This window comes from Salminus brasiliensis, unplaced genomic scaffold, assembly GCF_030463535.1.
Source record: "Salminus brasiliensis unplaced genomic scaffold, fSalBra1.hap2 scaffold_122, whole genome shotgun sequence".
NCBI lineage: Eukaryota > Metazoa > Chordata > Actinopteri > Characiformes > Bryconidae > Salminus > Salminus brasiliensis.
Genome location: NW_027326654.1, coordinates 720 through 17,430, shown reverse-complemented (window position 1 = coordinate 17,430; position 16,711 = coordinate 720). Strand labels below are relative to the sequence as shown.

The 16,711-nt window shown below is 46.0% G+C and overlaps 1 protein-coding gene across 1 annotated transcript in view; it reads right to left on the bottom strand.

Annotated features, from left to right (window-relative positions):
• Positions 1-14,815, bottom strand: part of LOC140548819 (nuclear factor 1 A-type-like) — a 44,119-nt gene extending 29,304 nt beyond the window's left edge. Inside the window, exons 1-3 of the mRNA XM_072671991.1 lie at positions 14,782-14,815; positions 13,065-13,139; positions 1,432-1,549 (exon numbers count right to left, since the gene is read on the bottom strand). Of these exons, the coding sequence (XP_072528092.1) occupies positions 1,432-1,549; positions 13,065-13,139; positions 14,782-14,815 (227 nt within the window). The remainder of the gene's footprint in view (positions 1-1,431; positions 1,550-13,064; positions 13,140-14,781) is intronic.
• Between the last annotated feature and the right edge of the window lie 1,896 nt (positions 14,816-16,711).

Sequence of the window (16,711 nt, the reverse complement as noted above, 5' to 3'; positions counted from 1 at the left end):
AAATACAAATAAACAACACACTCTGATTTAATGCCTAACTGAACGTATCTGAGCTGACCGGTGCTCATTTCCTGTGCACTACTAGTTTCTGAATGCAATCAAATCCTCACAGCAATGCTCTTCCTCCAAAATCTAGTAGAAAGTCTTTTTCTCTGGACAGTAGAGACAGTTACTCCAACAAAAGCAGGAGAGACTCTGTTTAATACCCTTGATTTTAGTGTCCCAATACTTTTGTCCATTTAGTGTATGTCTGGAATGATGGTGGTGGTGCTCCATCCAGTACTCCAATCCAATCCAATGAATGAGCAGGTGTCCCATATAGTCCCATTGTCCATATAGTGTATATATAGTGTTTGTACAGTCTAACTGATGAGATGTGATGACTGCACAGGTGTGTATCATCACCGTCAGCCAAAAACCTTGTATATCAGCTTTTGGCAGTTTTCACTTTTATAAAGTTTTTTAACTTATAAAGAATTCAGAATTTCCTGATAAACGGGCCAATAGAAATGCCCCAAAATGACCTGGAATCAAATCTTCAAAAAAAGGTTTTTGAGTGACAGTGATGATATGTGATGATATGTGAGTGCAGTGTATGCCCTGAAAAAGGTGATGCACTGAACTGACTTGACTACAATGAGTACATTATCTACATATATTTATATCTATATACATTTACATATATTATAGTATATTTACATATTCAATATTGAATACAGCAGATTAACATAATCACTGCCCAAAGTAAATAAAGTTGCTGTTGATGTAACGTAACGGATTCATTCGGAAATTATGTGCTTTTCAATCAGGTCAATTCAAAGCATTACTTTTTCCAGTCTACGTGTGTGTGTGTGTGTGTGTGTGTGTGTGTGTTTATGCACATTGGTGTACTGTACAGCTTTCAAGCAGTTAACGTGACGTGGAAGGCTGCTAAATCAGCATACTCAGAGGGGGCTTCAATTCAGTGTGTGCTCCAACACACACACACACACACACACATACACACACACACACACGCACACATATATACACCACCACACACCTGTCTGTGGGCCTGAGTCATGCCAAAGGGAAGAGGGGGGCACTCAGTAGAGCTTTTCACTGGGGACTTTGTTTGTGTGTGTGTGTGTGTGTGCATGAGTGTGTGTGTATAGACGTGTGTATGTGTAGGTGTGTCTGTGTGTAGGTGTGTGGGGATTGGAGGGGGGGGGTGCTGGCCTGTAGGCTGGGCGGACAGTGTTCGAAAGAGGTTCCATGTGGACCCACATATGCTGTCGACTCACGGAGCTCCAGCTCCTCAGCCAACACATCAATCACTGCCTGCACTGATTAATTAACACCCAGAGAGAGAGAGAGAGAGAGGGGGGGGGGGGAGAGAGAGAGAGAGAGAGAGAGAGAGAGAGAGAGGGAGAGGGAGAGAGAGAGAGATACCTGCTTGAAGAGGTGCTGGGTAGGGGCCTCCTCATTGCCCCCGGGCTCATACTGTAGTAAGAAGAGCTGTCCAAGTCCGCCAACGAGAAGTTAGGACCCGTCCCTGCTGCAATGGGGGCTGCAACACACACACACACACACACACACACACAGAAAGGAAGAGGACAAAGGTAAGCACACCAGGGGTATCAGAACTCTTCCAAACCTAACCATGCATCAGATTTCCACTTAGCCCCGCTCGTCTTCATTCATTATCACACCAGAAGTTTCCACTCCATCACTCGCAGGACTTCTCCTTGTTCCTTGTTTGGTCAAATTGCATCAGGTAAAGAGCACCCCCCCACACACACACCTCTATCGAACGCCTTTATCTCCCACTCCATAAAGCTGTGAGAGCACTACTTCTCTTTGCACTGCCATACACACAACACGGACAGAAATATTGGGACACCCCTCTTAACCACTGAATTCAGGTGTCTGATTCAGTCCCGTTCAGCCACAGGTGTGTAAAACCAAGCCCCTAATCCTGCAGTCGGCCTGTCTTCCACACATCAGTGAAAGAACGGGAGGTTCTGAAGAGCTCACTGAACTCCAGCGTGGTTCTGTATGTAATAGGAGACACCGCTGCACCAACAACAACAAGTCAGCTGGTGAAATTTCCTCCCTCCTAGATCTTCCTCCATCAGCTGTGAGTGGTGTTATTATTGAACAGTGGAAGAGTTTAGGAGGAACAGCTCACAGAGAGCAGCTCAGCCACCGAGTGTCTGTCAGACCACGTAAAGGCCATATTAATGCTTATGGGTTTAGAACGGGATGTCATATAAAAGCTCCTGTAGGTGGAATGTGGAGGTGTCCCAATACTTTTGTCCTGATTCTGAACCAATCTAAACTTTAATTAAGTTCCTACACTATCCCAGGCTGTTGTGGGTGGTTGCTGTGGTATCTAATGTGGTGTGAAAACTTTCTTATAATGTTAGAATGGGTGGCTGATGTGGTATCCCAGGTGGTTGCTACAGGGTGGTTTCTTCGGTGGCTCCACTTTACCATACACCTTGTACGCCCCTTGTTTGGCTAAATCGCATCATCAGATACCCCACACACAAATACCCCCCCCCCCCATCCCCCGCCACCCCCAACTCCAGAGGCTAGCCGCAGCGCCCCCATATCTCCTCTGTAGGTCACCGGTGAGCACTCTGCTCTATCGAACGCCTTTGTCATCCACTCCATAAAGCTGTGATGCCTCTTTATATTCATGGTGACTGAGACCACTATTTTTGATGAGGACAGCGCAAACGTGTAAGGCGGTGGGCCTGGCCCTGCATACATAATGCTCTCCAGCCCTGGACCAGAGCAGACGACAGCATGGAAGAGCCTGATAGACACGGTAATGGGCTTGCTAATTAACATTGGAAGAGGACACGGCTACAGGGGCAAGTTGGACCCTGAGAGAGAGAGAGAGAGAGAGAGAGAGAGTGAGGGAAGCTTTGGCTCTCTGGCCAAAACGAAGGGTGCAAAAGTTGGCCATGATGACTGGAGTGAATGGAGGATGGAGGGGAAGGGGGGGTGCAAAAGCGCTATAATTTCTGAGTCATCTCTTTATTTTAATTCCCCCCACCCGCCTTCGGAGGCCGACCCTCCCCTCTAATAGAAGTGGCAGGGCCGGTTATTTACGAGGCGCAGTAAAGCCAACTGCATTTGCATGGCTAATAGTGTGACGTGAAGTAATTTGTGTGAGAGCTAACCTGGGCACCGGGCTGCAGTAACTCAGCCGGCCTTCGCATTTACACACATACACACACACACACACGTGCACGGACGAAGGAGGAGATCGGCCGGTCCGCCGTGCTGCAGTTTGGGGAGAAAAATGAACACACTGCAGTCTGTCTGACTGGAATGGAAATCAATCATAAAGGTAATCCGCAGTCTCTACCTCTTAAGGGCTTTAGCAAGTGCTTTTGCTCAGAGGATTCCAAATGAAGACTGTGGCTATCAGGCCAGCATTGATCTCTCCCTCTCTCTCTCTCTCTCTCTCTCTCTCTCCCTCTCTCCCTCACCCTCTCTCTCTCCACCATCTATGATCTCCACTGCACTACCTTTGGAGTCGCCTGTGCAGAAAGTACATTAGCAGAATGCCTCAATCTATTCTATCTACTTAGAGAAGGGGTTAGTTCAAAGGAATGGAGGCAGGACTGCAGAGATAGAGGAGAAAGGATAAAGAGGAGGAACCAAAGAGGTAGATGCTGAGATATGGAGCGCTTATACTTTATACGCGGTCTGGACAAAAGTATTGGGACACCTGCTCATTCATGATTTCTTTTGAATTTTTTTAAATCGAGGCTATTAAATAGAGCTAGATTCTACTAGATTCTGGAGGAGGAGGATTGCTGTGAGGATTGTTTTGATTGCATTCAGTGATTCCTCAACTCATCCTATTCTTCAAAGGTACTGGATGGAGCTCCACCACCATCATTCCACAGCTCCTCTGTATTGGAGGGCTTTATACCCCTCTATAGCCCACACCTGGCATTAGGCAGCATGGAGACAATAGGTTTGTGTTAATGAGTTGAGGGTTTTCCACTTTCCATTAACTCTCTTAGAACCACAAATTAAAAGGTTCTTCAGGGTCTTGGTTCTCAAAGAGTCCGAAGGGTGCCTGACATTTAGCCAGGGTTCTATATGCACTGGACTGAGTTACGTCATTTGTTCTGGATGAAAGTGCTCCAACACCTCCAACACTGCTTTGGTCTACTTACGTTCTACACCCATCAGCCATAACATTAAAACCACCTGCCTAAAATTGAGCAGGTCCCCCAAAACAGCTCTGAGACGTCGAGGTGTGGACTTGTGGAATTGTGAGGTGGGGCTTCCATGAGCTTCAATGAACCTTGGACACTTTTGGTAGGTTCTGACCACTGCATAACGGGAACACCCCACAAGACCTGCCTGATGGGGTCTAGAACATCACAGTCATCTAGAACATCACAGTTCCTGACTGTTAATTTGCTGCCTAATATGTAGAGTCACCCCTTTCCTGGTGCAAACTGGAGCCAGATCATGTCCCAGTGAATGTTCTTCAGCTCTCCTGTCAGTGGTTTTAATGTTTTGGAAGACTGGTGTGTAAGATAGCACAGGCGTAATTGAAACGGTGACACTGGGTTGATGATTTGATATGTATATACGAGGGTAAACTGACCATGTTGAGCTGGGAGGCAGGAGGAGTGTGATGCATGAACTGATCAATAAATGGGTTATTGATTATAGCTGTTTGTCTGTTTGCTAACTTTAGTGTTCAACAATGCAGCTGCTTTATATCTCAAAATAAACAGGACGGCTGTTGTGCACTGTCCGGGTTCCACACTGTGATGCCTCTAAGTCAAAGTACCACAGTAAGGTTATATTTGCTACACCTGCAAATGTATAACTGCCTCAAACAGCTTAACCACGTTTATAATCAGAGAACTGTCCTGATATCGCAAAGAAAACGGAGCGGAGTGTCGATCCAGTGTGGTCTTCAGTTAAAGAAGTCAGCTACCCCCCACACATACATAAACACACCACCCTCCAGTGCCGGCTACAGACTCCACAAAAGCTGGAGGGCCTTTTCACTGAAGGAAGAACAGGAGGAAGGAGGAGGAGGAGGGAGAGAGGGAGAAAAATGCCTTTTGTTCGGCCGGATTTTCAAATTGAAGCATTTGACAACAGAAGCAGCAATCAACGTCAAGCTCTGGACGTGTGTCCACCCTGAGCCTCTTCACCCTCCTCCTCCTCCTCCTCCTGTTTTCACCGCTTTACTCCTCACGAGCCAGCGGGCCGGGGCATGCCGGAGCTCCTCCCGAGCCGGAGCGAAGGCAGCCGGCTCTGACAGGACTTTGGTGTTTTTCTGCTGGATCAGCCGGGCTGAAGAACCTCGGGGAACCTCGGGGAACCCAGGCCGCCCCGCTCCAGGACGAAAGAAAAGCTCAGCGCCAGCCTTCATCACCCCCACGGCCTCCACTACCGAGCGGGCCGTCAAATCAAAGTGAGAGGTGGTGAGTGAGTCCGCGGGCCGCAGGCCGACACCAGCAGGTCAAGGTGGAGGAGAGAGGAGTCAGTCATGGAGAGCTGCACACTGACCAGCCTCACTAAAACGCTCACAGATCAGCACTCCTGCTCTGAGATGTTTGAGAATACGACTCCAGCAGGGCAGATGGTTTGCTTGCACAGCACTTCCCCAGCTTGTCACTGTCCTATCAGAACCGCACAGGTCCATTTTTTAGGTTTTTGTGCTGATTTTAAAACTGAATGAAGGTTCTGATTCTGAATAGCAGTTTCGTAGACCCTAAAATAGAACCCTGTGGGACTCCAACCACAGTTCCTCCTCCACTGCTCCATAGCTCCTCAATGCTGGGGGGGTTTATGCCTCTCTAGCCCACGCCTGGCATTAGGCAGCAGCATGGTGTCGGTAGGTTCATAGGTGCAGCTTAAAGTAGACAAATGCATTCATATGAAGGGGCGTCCACAAACATTTGGACATATATACAGTATATATAGTGTAGCTCATAAAGCCTCTAGAAGACCACAGCAGGTGGGGATTGAAGAACTGCGCTCAGTTGGTGACCTCTGCTACACTACAGGCCTAACTGTATGTGTGGGTGTGTGTGTCCCGTGTCCATGCAGATGGTACTACCCACTGGCATCCCCGGTGGCAGTACCAGGGCAGGAGGCTGCGGGGTCGAGACTGAAGCGGGACAGGGAGATGATGGCTGCCCACGTCTCCTCCATTATTCATCTCTCCCCCCCGTTCGATCATATGGCTGCGAAAAGCGTGCCAGCGCCCAGCCTGTACCCGGGGATATCCCAGGTGTTCCTGCGCCTGGACGGGGCTGCCCAGCGCCTGCCAACGTTTGAGCAGGGCCCTCACCGGAGGAATAATAACAATAACCTCAGACTAATCCTAAATCCTGCCTCTCTCTGGCTCCAGAAGCTGGGCTCTACAGCTGAGCCACACACACACACACACACACACACACACACACACACACACACACACACTCACATACATCCTGTTGTCTACCTGAGCTTGTCTGCGTGCCAAGTCGTGTCTCTCTGTCGCTTGATATGAAAGCGGAGGGGAAGGTAAATTGGCCAAACCGCACTGTAGGAAATACAGAGCCGTATACGAGAGATGAAGCCGGACTGGAAGAGAGGAGAGGAGGGAACGAGAGGGGAGGAGGTAGCCTACAGAAAGGGCGGGGGCCCAATCTCCCAAATTACCCCGGCCTGGTATTGACCGGCCAATTATGTGGAGTTCCATTTACAAAAACGTAGCTATAACCGCTAACTTTATGGAGACTTTCATTTCTCTCCCGCCCCTCTCGCCCCTCGCCCCCCTACCCCCATCTTCCCACCCCCCCTCCTCCTCCACTCTCTCTCTCTCTCTCCCGCGCTCTCTCCCTCTCTTTTTTTGTGTGGCGCTTTAATAGGATATTGATCGACAGAAGCAGATTCGATTGGGCTGCCACTGAATTGTGTAATGGGTGCACAAAGCCAAGGTCACAGCGTATAGACAGGGAAAAGCTAAGGCAGCCTGTCGTCCATTCAATATCACCACCCTTCATCTTCTGAACGGGCACCATCTCCGTACTCAACCTCGCGCCCATTCACTTAAATAAATCTCACACACACACTCACTCGTACGCACAGGACCCCCGCAGGATCCTTTGGAGCACCCCCAGCACTCCACTGCACTTCTCCTGGACCTGGAGGTCCAGCCTGAACCTCCTACCCCTCGCACTCAGCTTCATCATATCATCGCTCTGCTGCTGCTGCTGCTCCTGCTGATTCCACAGGCACCTTCCAAAGTCATGAGCACGCATACATACTGCACTCTAATCCCCCCTGCTGCTCCACAGGGACCAATCCTGTTAGAGGACTCCTCTGCTGACTGTGGAGCTTTTCTGAAGGTGCGCTAAAGGAGGGTTCGGGAAGATGCGTAAGCGATCCCTGGGCGACGCAAAGGCATAAGTCATGTATATGAGCCTGAAAGGGATGGGGGACTACGGTTACGCTCATGTTACAACAGGACTGGGAGCCGATTCCAAAATACAGAAGAGATCAGATCATCCCCAATTCCAGACGTTTGGAAATGGACGGACGATTCCAAAGCTGTTAGGTTGGCCTCGGGTGCGAGGCATTTCACTTGACAGCCTGCCTGGAAAATGCATCCTTTCACAACATATCCGTCAATAGGTTGGCTGTGCTTTACTTTGGACGAAGCAAAGCCTACAAGGCTTGGAATGTGGCCTACAAGCAAAGCCAGTGCTGGAACTGCTCCCCATCCAAAGGAATTGATGAAGGAGATTCAGGGAGTCATCTAAGGACGTTTTCACCCTTGTCCACCCTTGAATACGAGTCCTGGGCCTCCTGAAATCGGTGGTCTGGGGCTCGTTTTGGGGAGGGTGTGCATTCTCATACAAATTGTCCAGGTACAACTGTGATGTCCAGACGACTGGGTCAGAACATCACCAGATCTTGTGGGCTGGTCCCGGTATACATTGGCTGCAGCTACCAACAATGCTCCATGGAAGGACAACCGGTGACCCAGCATGCAACAGGGTCATGGGTGCTCAAGGTTCATTGATGCTCATGGAGGCCCCGCCCACCTCACAACTTACAGGATCTGCTGCTAACTTTAGTCTTGGTGCCAGATACACTATATGGACAGAGGTATTTGGACACCGGCTTATTTATTGTTTTATTATTGTTCTGAAATAAAGGGTATGAATAGTTTGTACTGCTTTTGGAGTTGGAGTAACTGTCTCTACTGTTCAAGGAAGAAACATTGCTGTGAGGATTTGATTGCATTCAGTGACAAGAGCATTATAGTAAGGTCAGGAAGATCAACACCCCACCTTATCCTCAACTCATCCCAAAAAGATTTCCAGAGAACACAGCTCCTCCACTGCTCCACAGCTCCTCAGTGCTGGGGGGATTTATATCCCTCTATAGCCCATGTCTGGCATTAGGCAGCATGGAGCCAATAGGGTCATGATGTTGATCTGCTCCAGAGAGTCCTATTCTATTGGCAGTACTTCTTCTCTACAGGGACTAGACAAGCTGTGTGTGTGTGTGTGTGTGTGTGTGTGTGTGTGTGTGTGTGTGTATTTGCACATCTGTGTCAGCAATGGGTGCAACCTAAAGTGGCTGGATGAATTCATAACAAGGGGTGTCCACATATATTTGGACATATAGTGTATCACAACACACCTTCTGAGGTCTTGTCTGGATGGGTCAGAGCTGTTTTGATGGTATAAGGAGGTTTTAATGTTATGGCTGGTTGGTGTAAAGCGTAAAGCTCGGGCCATTGTTTGGACGGTCTGGAGTACAAGCCCAAGCACGCTCGTCCTAACTCTGCGCTGCGAGTAGAAACACGTCTATAGGAATCGAGTCGCTGGCCCGTGGAGGAGGAAGAGGAAGAGGAAGGGGGGGGGAGGGTGAAGAGAGGACTAAAAAAATCACTTTTGATTTGAAGTGAACAGCCAGCATATGCCACCCAGCGCTGGTCTTTCTTCCCCGCGTGTCACAGATGTTAGGATAAAAGCCGATGCCTCTGTGGAGCTGGATCAATTATGCATATTCCTTAATCTCGTTACAATCATATGCCAGGACTTCTGATGCAGCGCAGCGCTGGCTGTGCTAATCGGACTAATATCTCTCTCTCTCTCTACCTCTCTCGCTATACCTCTCTCGCTCCACCTCTCCGTACAACCACACACACACACTATCCTAAACAGCAGACTCCCCTGAGCCATCATAAATGCCCCCCCCTACTATCTCTCCACCACACACACACACACTCACACACAGACACACAGCTGAAACCCCTCCTCCGTTCTGTCACCGGGCCAGGCCGCGGTGGCACCCAGACGTTTCCCTCTCTCTCTTCAGAAGCCGTCTTTGTGCTGGCAGGGCATGCGCAGGCTGAGCCTGGGAAGCCCCCCATGCGTGGGCTCCGTGCCCAGGCCCCTGGCGCCCCCCTTCCCCCCAACCCTCCCCCTCTTCCCCACCGCAGGGCCCAGGATTAGGTCACGGAGGAGCGTGATCAATGCACCTTTGATCAGAAGGCTCCTGTGAGTGCTGACAGGCAGTTTGGATCGGCTATTGTTAGCGGCCATCGACAGGCGCGTATGGATCGCGCTGCACTCTGTCACTCTCCACTGTGGACGTCTGCAATTTTTAAAGGTCACGTTTCCGACTCCTCCGACCCCTCGCCTTCCTTCTTTGTTTCCGCTCAGGCTTCTTCTGAGTTCTTCTCGGCTTCTTGGAAAACGCAGAGCTAAAAGTAATCTAAGAAAGTACGCTATACAGTATAGTGCCAATAGAATAGGACTCTCTGGAGCAGATCAACATCATGCAGCTATTGGCTCCATGCTGCCTAATGCCTCTAGGCGTGGGCTAGAGGGGTATAAAGCCCCCCAGCATTGAGGAGCTGTGGAGCAGTGGAAGAACTGTGTTCTCTAGAATGATGGTGGTGGAGCTCCTTCCAATTATTTTGGGATGAGTTTGGGTGGTGATCATTCAAAATCCTGACTTCACTAATGCTTTTGTTGCTGAATGCAATCAAATCCTCACAGCAATGCTCCTCCAAAATCTAGTAGAAAGTCTTCTTCTCTGGACAGTCAACTTTTTTTAACACCCTCGATTTCAGAGGAAGCAATAAATGAGCAGGTGTCCCAGTACTTTTGTCAATATTGTGTACATCCCATGCTGTAGGGTTCTGGAGTTCTGTTGTGGTAAACTGGTCTTTAACTTCCACCAATGCGAGCTTTCAGACAGCAGGGCTTCTCAGGGGCACCTTTAGAAGTTCTTACCATCAAGTTTTAATTATTTCATTCATTAGTTTTTGTCTTTATAAATAATATAAATAAAGCCCAGGTGGTGGGTCTTCTGTGGTGGAACTCCAACTGTTGTGTAAACATTAATATCTATAACTGATACATCTCAATTCTAATTTGTGTAAATACAGTACAGTCATAATACAAGTGAAAGATATTCATTAAATAATGTTAATTAATGTTAATTAATATTCAAATAAAAGCAATATTTCTCTCATTACTTCCTACTCCTCCCATCACTACTACAAATACACATACTACTTAATATTACTACTATTTCTAATATTTATTACTTTATTATGAAAAATTGTCTTTCTACTACTACAACTAATTCACATGTATAACTTCACTGTTATACTACTGCTCTTATCAGGTTCCTACTAACATTTTTTTTACCATTTTGTTTACCATTAAAGTTACTGTTTTATTACTACTGTTGCTTATTATGTTATTACTATTAATATTACTATTGCTACTATTAATATAAATAAATATAATATTATAATATTATTATAATATATATATATATTATAATATAAATAAACATACCTAATTAGTTTTACCACTACTACTACTACTACCCTGGTTGCCTTTTTACCTTTACTAATAGTAATTTTTACCTAATTACTTACACTACTACTCTTTTTACTTTACTGCTGCTACTACTACTATTGCAATTACTGCTACTATTACTACTGCTACTACTGATACTCTTACTATTATTACTACTGCTACTGCTATTACTACTACTACTACTGTTTTTACTTTACTGCTGCTACTACTATTACTATTGCAATTACTGCTACTACTACTATTATTACTGATACTGCTACTACTGATACTCTTACTATTGTTACTGCTGCTACTACTGCTATTACTACTACTACTACTCTTGCTACTACTGCTATTACTACTACTACTATTACTACTACCCTTATTGCATGTTCATAGCCTTTTATTACTAGAACTTTTTACCTAATTACTTACACTACTACTCTTTTTACTTTACTCTTATTAATACTACTCTTATTGCCATACTACTTTTACTACTATTATGGCCTTACAACTCTTACTACTACTCCTACTCTTTTTACTTTACAACTACTACTACTCTTACTGTTACTACTACTATTACCCCATTGCCTTAAGTACTACTAGTACTTTTTACCTAATTACTTACACTACTACTCCCTTCACCTTACTACTACTTACACCTTACTTACTACTACAACTACTCTTAATGCCATGCTACTTTTACTACTACTACGACTTGTATTGCTTTACAACTCCTACTTTTTTTTACTTTACTACTACTTCTACAACAACTACTACTTATTACTTCATTACTATTTTCACTGCTACTATTACGCTTAAGTTATTACTACTACTTCTAGTAGCAAAAATGTGTCTATGTTGAGTTGTATAAACATGCTGCATTATGTACAGTCTTAAAAAAGTGTAAATAAGTGAATAAATCCACCACTTACATAAACTTATATATTGTTAGAATAATTTTTCTGCACAATCTGAAGCACAAAGATTTTGTGCTTTTTGTGCAGAAGCGTGTCTCAGTACAGACTGTGACTCCAACAACACTCTGATTTAGCCAGAGCTTCTCAATTTTTTGCGTAAGACTGTATCCAGTCATAGCACTCCGCCTACCAACCAGTCCCTGAGTAAGCCCAGAGTGCCGAGCGCACAGCTGGCAGAGCCCACAGTGGGGGTCAGGGTCGCGCATATCTTCATATACCCAAGGATAAAGTGCTCACCTATGAACGGGACACCAGCAGCACATGCTCTGTTTCAGTCACAGCACAAAGGAAGTGCCTCTGGACGGGTCGGTATGTCCGAAGGGCTGCAGAGCTGCGGTGTAATCTAGCTCTCTTTAAGCTGACAGTCTGCAGTTTGCCACTGTTTCGAGTTCTAGCGCAGGAACAGTGGATTCCATTGTTCCAGAAGAAAGAGCTGAAAGAAAATGCAGTGGGAACCAGAACGGCATCCCGAGAACACTGCACCGCTCAGATCTCCAAAAACAGCCGTGACTGCTTCTGTAGGACCAGGAGGATTAGGGCACAGGACGAGTGAACCGGAGCAGCTTTTCAGTTCTTACAGAGAATCCGTTTACCTTAAATCTTATATTTAATATCCAATAATAAAGATATTGACACCTGACCGGTGTGGCCTTTACTACAGTGGACCACTACAACAAGCTGGACTGAGCTTACTAGTATCCTAGTGTAGTATTTAGTAAAATTAGTCCAGTAGAATAATACAAGACTGTAAACCAATCAGCCATAACATTAAAACCACCACCAGGTAAAGTGAATAACACTGAAGATCTAGGATCTAGTTCAAGGCAGCAGGTCTTGAAGGTGTGGGAAGCTGAGCGTAAGAATCTGAGACACTTTGAGAAGAACCGAACTGTGATGTTCTAGATAATGACTGGGTCAGAACATCTCCAGAACATCAGCAAGCAGGTCTTGTGGGGTGTTCTGTCCCGGTATGCAGTGGTCAGCACCTACCAAAAGTGATCCAAGGAAGAACAACCCATGCTCATGGAGGTCCCACCTCACAGCTTACAGGACTTAAAGGATCTGCTGCTAACGTTAGCAGGACACCTTCTGAGGTCCTGTGGAGTCCATGCTTCGGCGGGGCAGAGCTGTTTTAGTGGCATGATGGTTTTAATGTTATGGCTGAGTCTACCAGCTTTCTGAAGTGTAGACCAGCAGATGCTAAACAGTGATGTAAAGAGGTTCTTACTCTGTGAGACTCGCACAAGTTCAGAGACGGTGAAGACACCTGATGTGACGAAACTGTCCTGGAAGCCCAGGTGTCCTAAAAAAAGCAAAAACACAAACAGTGACATTAGAGACACTTCATTTAAAGACAGCAAATTGGTCAGATAATTCATATGAATTAACCGCATTATTTAATTCAGTGCAAAGTGCTACTGCACCCCCCCACCTACCAGCAGGGAACCCCCAATTATATCTCCTATTATACACAAAATAAATAAATATATTAGTGCAATAATGGGTTTCAGTGGGTGGTATCCCTGATCTTACACTAACAGCAGATGATGCAGGACTAACACTTTTTTTTTCTCAGACTGTAATAAAAAACGACCACAGCAGAACACACACCTGTTAACCAATAACCACAAGAACTGTGGTATAATTGCAGCACTTCTTGCAAAAATAGCATCATAAAATTTGACAAAAGCAATGCATATCCCTATATTTTATTTTTCTGAGGCCTACTACTACTACTTTTGCATCAGTATCCAGTATCAGTGTATAATGCAGTCTACTGTAATAGGTTTGTATGGTAGGTGTGGGTTACAGCACGCCTCAGGATCCGGTGTGTTCTTGTGTGTTTAAAGCTTAAAAAAATAAAAAAATATAACACTGTAATACTTGCCATGAGCCATGTGCATCACAATATTCAATTTTCTGAGATTTGCATTTGCAAATGTTAAAAAATATAATATAAATTATATATATATAAATATAAAAATATATAATATATTGGTAAGAACATGAAGTAATAAAGTAATGTAATCTTGCGTAAATAATTGGCTCCTTGTCTCTGTGCAGTAGAGCTGGGCAATATGACAATATTTTATTGTATCGTGATAAATTTTGTTATCATGTTACACAATATGCTTCTATCAGTGTATCATGGATATCGTCAGTGCTTAAGGTCTACTGATTATCTGCACGTTTCATTACAGAGAGTGTAATCATCAGTCTTTTTTAATTAAATGAAGTGTAGCATATTTTGAGTAAAAATCACGGTACTCAGTATGAGTATTTGGATTGCATTTTTTTTATTTTGATGTTGATGCCTACATGATAAAAAATATTGCGATAAATATCGTAAAAAATATCTTTAAATATCGTAATTTTTCCATTTCGCCCAGCTCTACTGTGCAGTTTCTACAGTTACTGTACAGTCTACTGCTCATTGTTGTTTACAGGCTCTCTAGTCTTCTGTGTTGATGATGAATGCAGTTAATTAGTGTTGTGTTGATACTCAGTACTCAGTACTTGGTACTCAGAAAAGCGCCCTGTGATGTAACGGATCCCAATGGTGACACCATATCATTGTATCGCCCACCCCTATACTAATCAATATATTCTCTCACTGATGTTGACAAACATGCAGTGTGTACACACACATACACACACACACACACACACACACACACACAGTCAGTCTCTCTCTCTCTCTCGCTTTCTCTCTCTCACACACTCATGCACTCGTGCACACAGAGTGTCCCAGTGGAGTGCAGGGAGTGTTTAGGGTGACATGGAGGGCAAAGCACATCTGGAGTGGATCCCCTGAGTGTGGGACAGTATCTCAATACAAACACTCTCTCTCTCTCTCAGACACACACACACACACACACACACACACACACAAAGAGAACACAGAATGACTCTTTGTAAAGAGGTCTTGAGAAGGAGCAGCTTACGGAGTGTGAGGGCTTGTGCGTAGATGTTGCCCATGTGTTTGTGTGTGTTTGTGTGTGTGTGTGATGAGCAGGTGTGACAGCTAGCCTTGAAATATGTGCACACACACAGAGAAGTGCTGCCAATAGAATAGGACTCTCTGGAGCAGATCAACATCATGACCCTATTGGCAACATGCTGCTGCCTAATGCCAGGCATGGGCTTGAGGGGGTGGGTATAAAGCCCCCAGCATTGAGAAGCTGTGGAGCAGTGGAAGAACTGTGGAATGATGGTGGAGCTCCATTTAATACTTCTAGGTGGGACTTCCCTAGACTTAAATGAGCAAGTGTCCCAATACTTTTGTCCCCTGATGTTACTGTCCAAGCCCAGTGATGGCCCTCAGGAAAGTGTGAGTTTAGTGACCCCAATTACTGTGTATATTGATTAGAGAGCAGCTGACCCAAAGCCCAGCTCAGCTCGTCCACTGCCTCATTACAGCCACTGCCACTGACCACTGAAGCATTCCCCAACACCCCCTAACACACTCCACACACACACACACACACTATTCTTACAGGGCAGCAGAAGAAATAATGCAGGTGAATCTCTAACCACATCTGTCCTTATCTGATTAACTAGACTAGTGGGTTCCTCTAACAGGGGTCCTGGGACCCCTCTGCACAGCACAGGCTGCCCTAACACACCGCATCCCACTAACTAGCTAATTAACCCCGTTAAGGCTGAGAGCTGCTGTGGTGTGGGTGGACTATTTGAATAACCAGATCATTACATATTCAGTTATATGGTCTAATTACACACCCAGCCGACGGGACGCCAAGTCGACCTAGAAAGGTTGGTAAACCTAGAAAGCTCCGGTCAGACGAGGGAATAAATACAAAACGTTCTAGGGGGACTGTTCTCCCCCTGTTCCAGACAGTGGAGGAGCATCAGCATGATCCTGAAGCTGCTGGTTTAGGGTTAAATAGCTGCATAGTTCTGCTTTAAAGTTAACATATGTATGAAATCCACATGTGGAGAAGTTTGTAAGCAGCACCTTGTCCTCTTCAGGGTGACGAGCCGAATCCGGAGCTCGGTGATGTTATTATTAAACGGTTCTCTGTGCCACCGAGCGGCAACTGAGTCATAAAACCCCGGCGATGGGGAAGAGTTTAGGCATGACGGGTTCGATATGGAGACGTAGGGGGGTTATAAATAAAAAAGGAACGGCGGGGGGGATATGTACGGCTCATTGGGAGAGAAAGTGCTGACATTAGCTGGAAGTCTGTGGGCCTGGAGAGCATTCCTGCACTGATGCTCCAGAGATTGGTGGAGTGGGGCGGGAAGAGGGGGTCTAACAGAGTGTGTGTGTGGAGGTGGGGAGGGTGGGGAGGGTGGTTGATGTATGTAATGGGGTAAAGGCAAGAGCAGGACAGATTAGAGGGGGGTGGGAGTCAGAGTTTCCATGCAGCTGTACATACTGTAACAACAATAACACACAGCACAACTGAGGCGCACAATTACTTGGAAAACGGAGAGATGACGCAATGGAGCTGAGAAAACAGGGAGAGAGAGAGAGAGAGTGCGCGAGAGAGAGAGAGTGCGCGAGAGCGAGTGCTTTCGTCACTGGAATTCCTGTATATGGAGCATATGCAGGGTGCAGTTCACTGAGGGCATTTCCATGAGTGGCTCATATAGGAGGGGCCGGCCCTCTATATCTCAACATGGATAATCACTCCCAGCTGTGTCCACTGTAGCACTGCACACACACATACACACATCTCACACACATACACACACACACATACACACACATCCTCACACACATATATAGACTCTCTCACACACATACACTCACACATACAGGGAGGGGCCAGGGGTTGTCTTTCACAGCAGCCCTAAGACCTAAACAACACGGCTCACACAGCAACAGCAGCTCGGCCTGCAGACAGACCC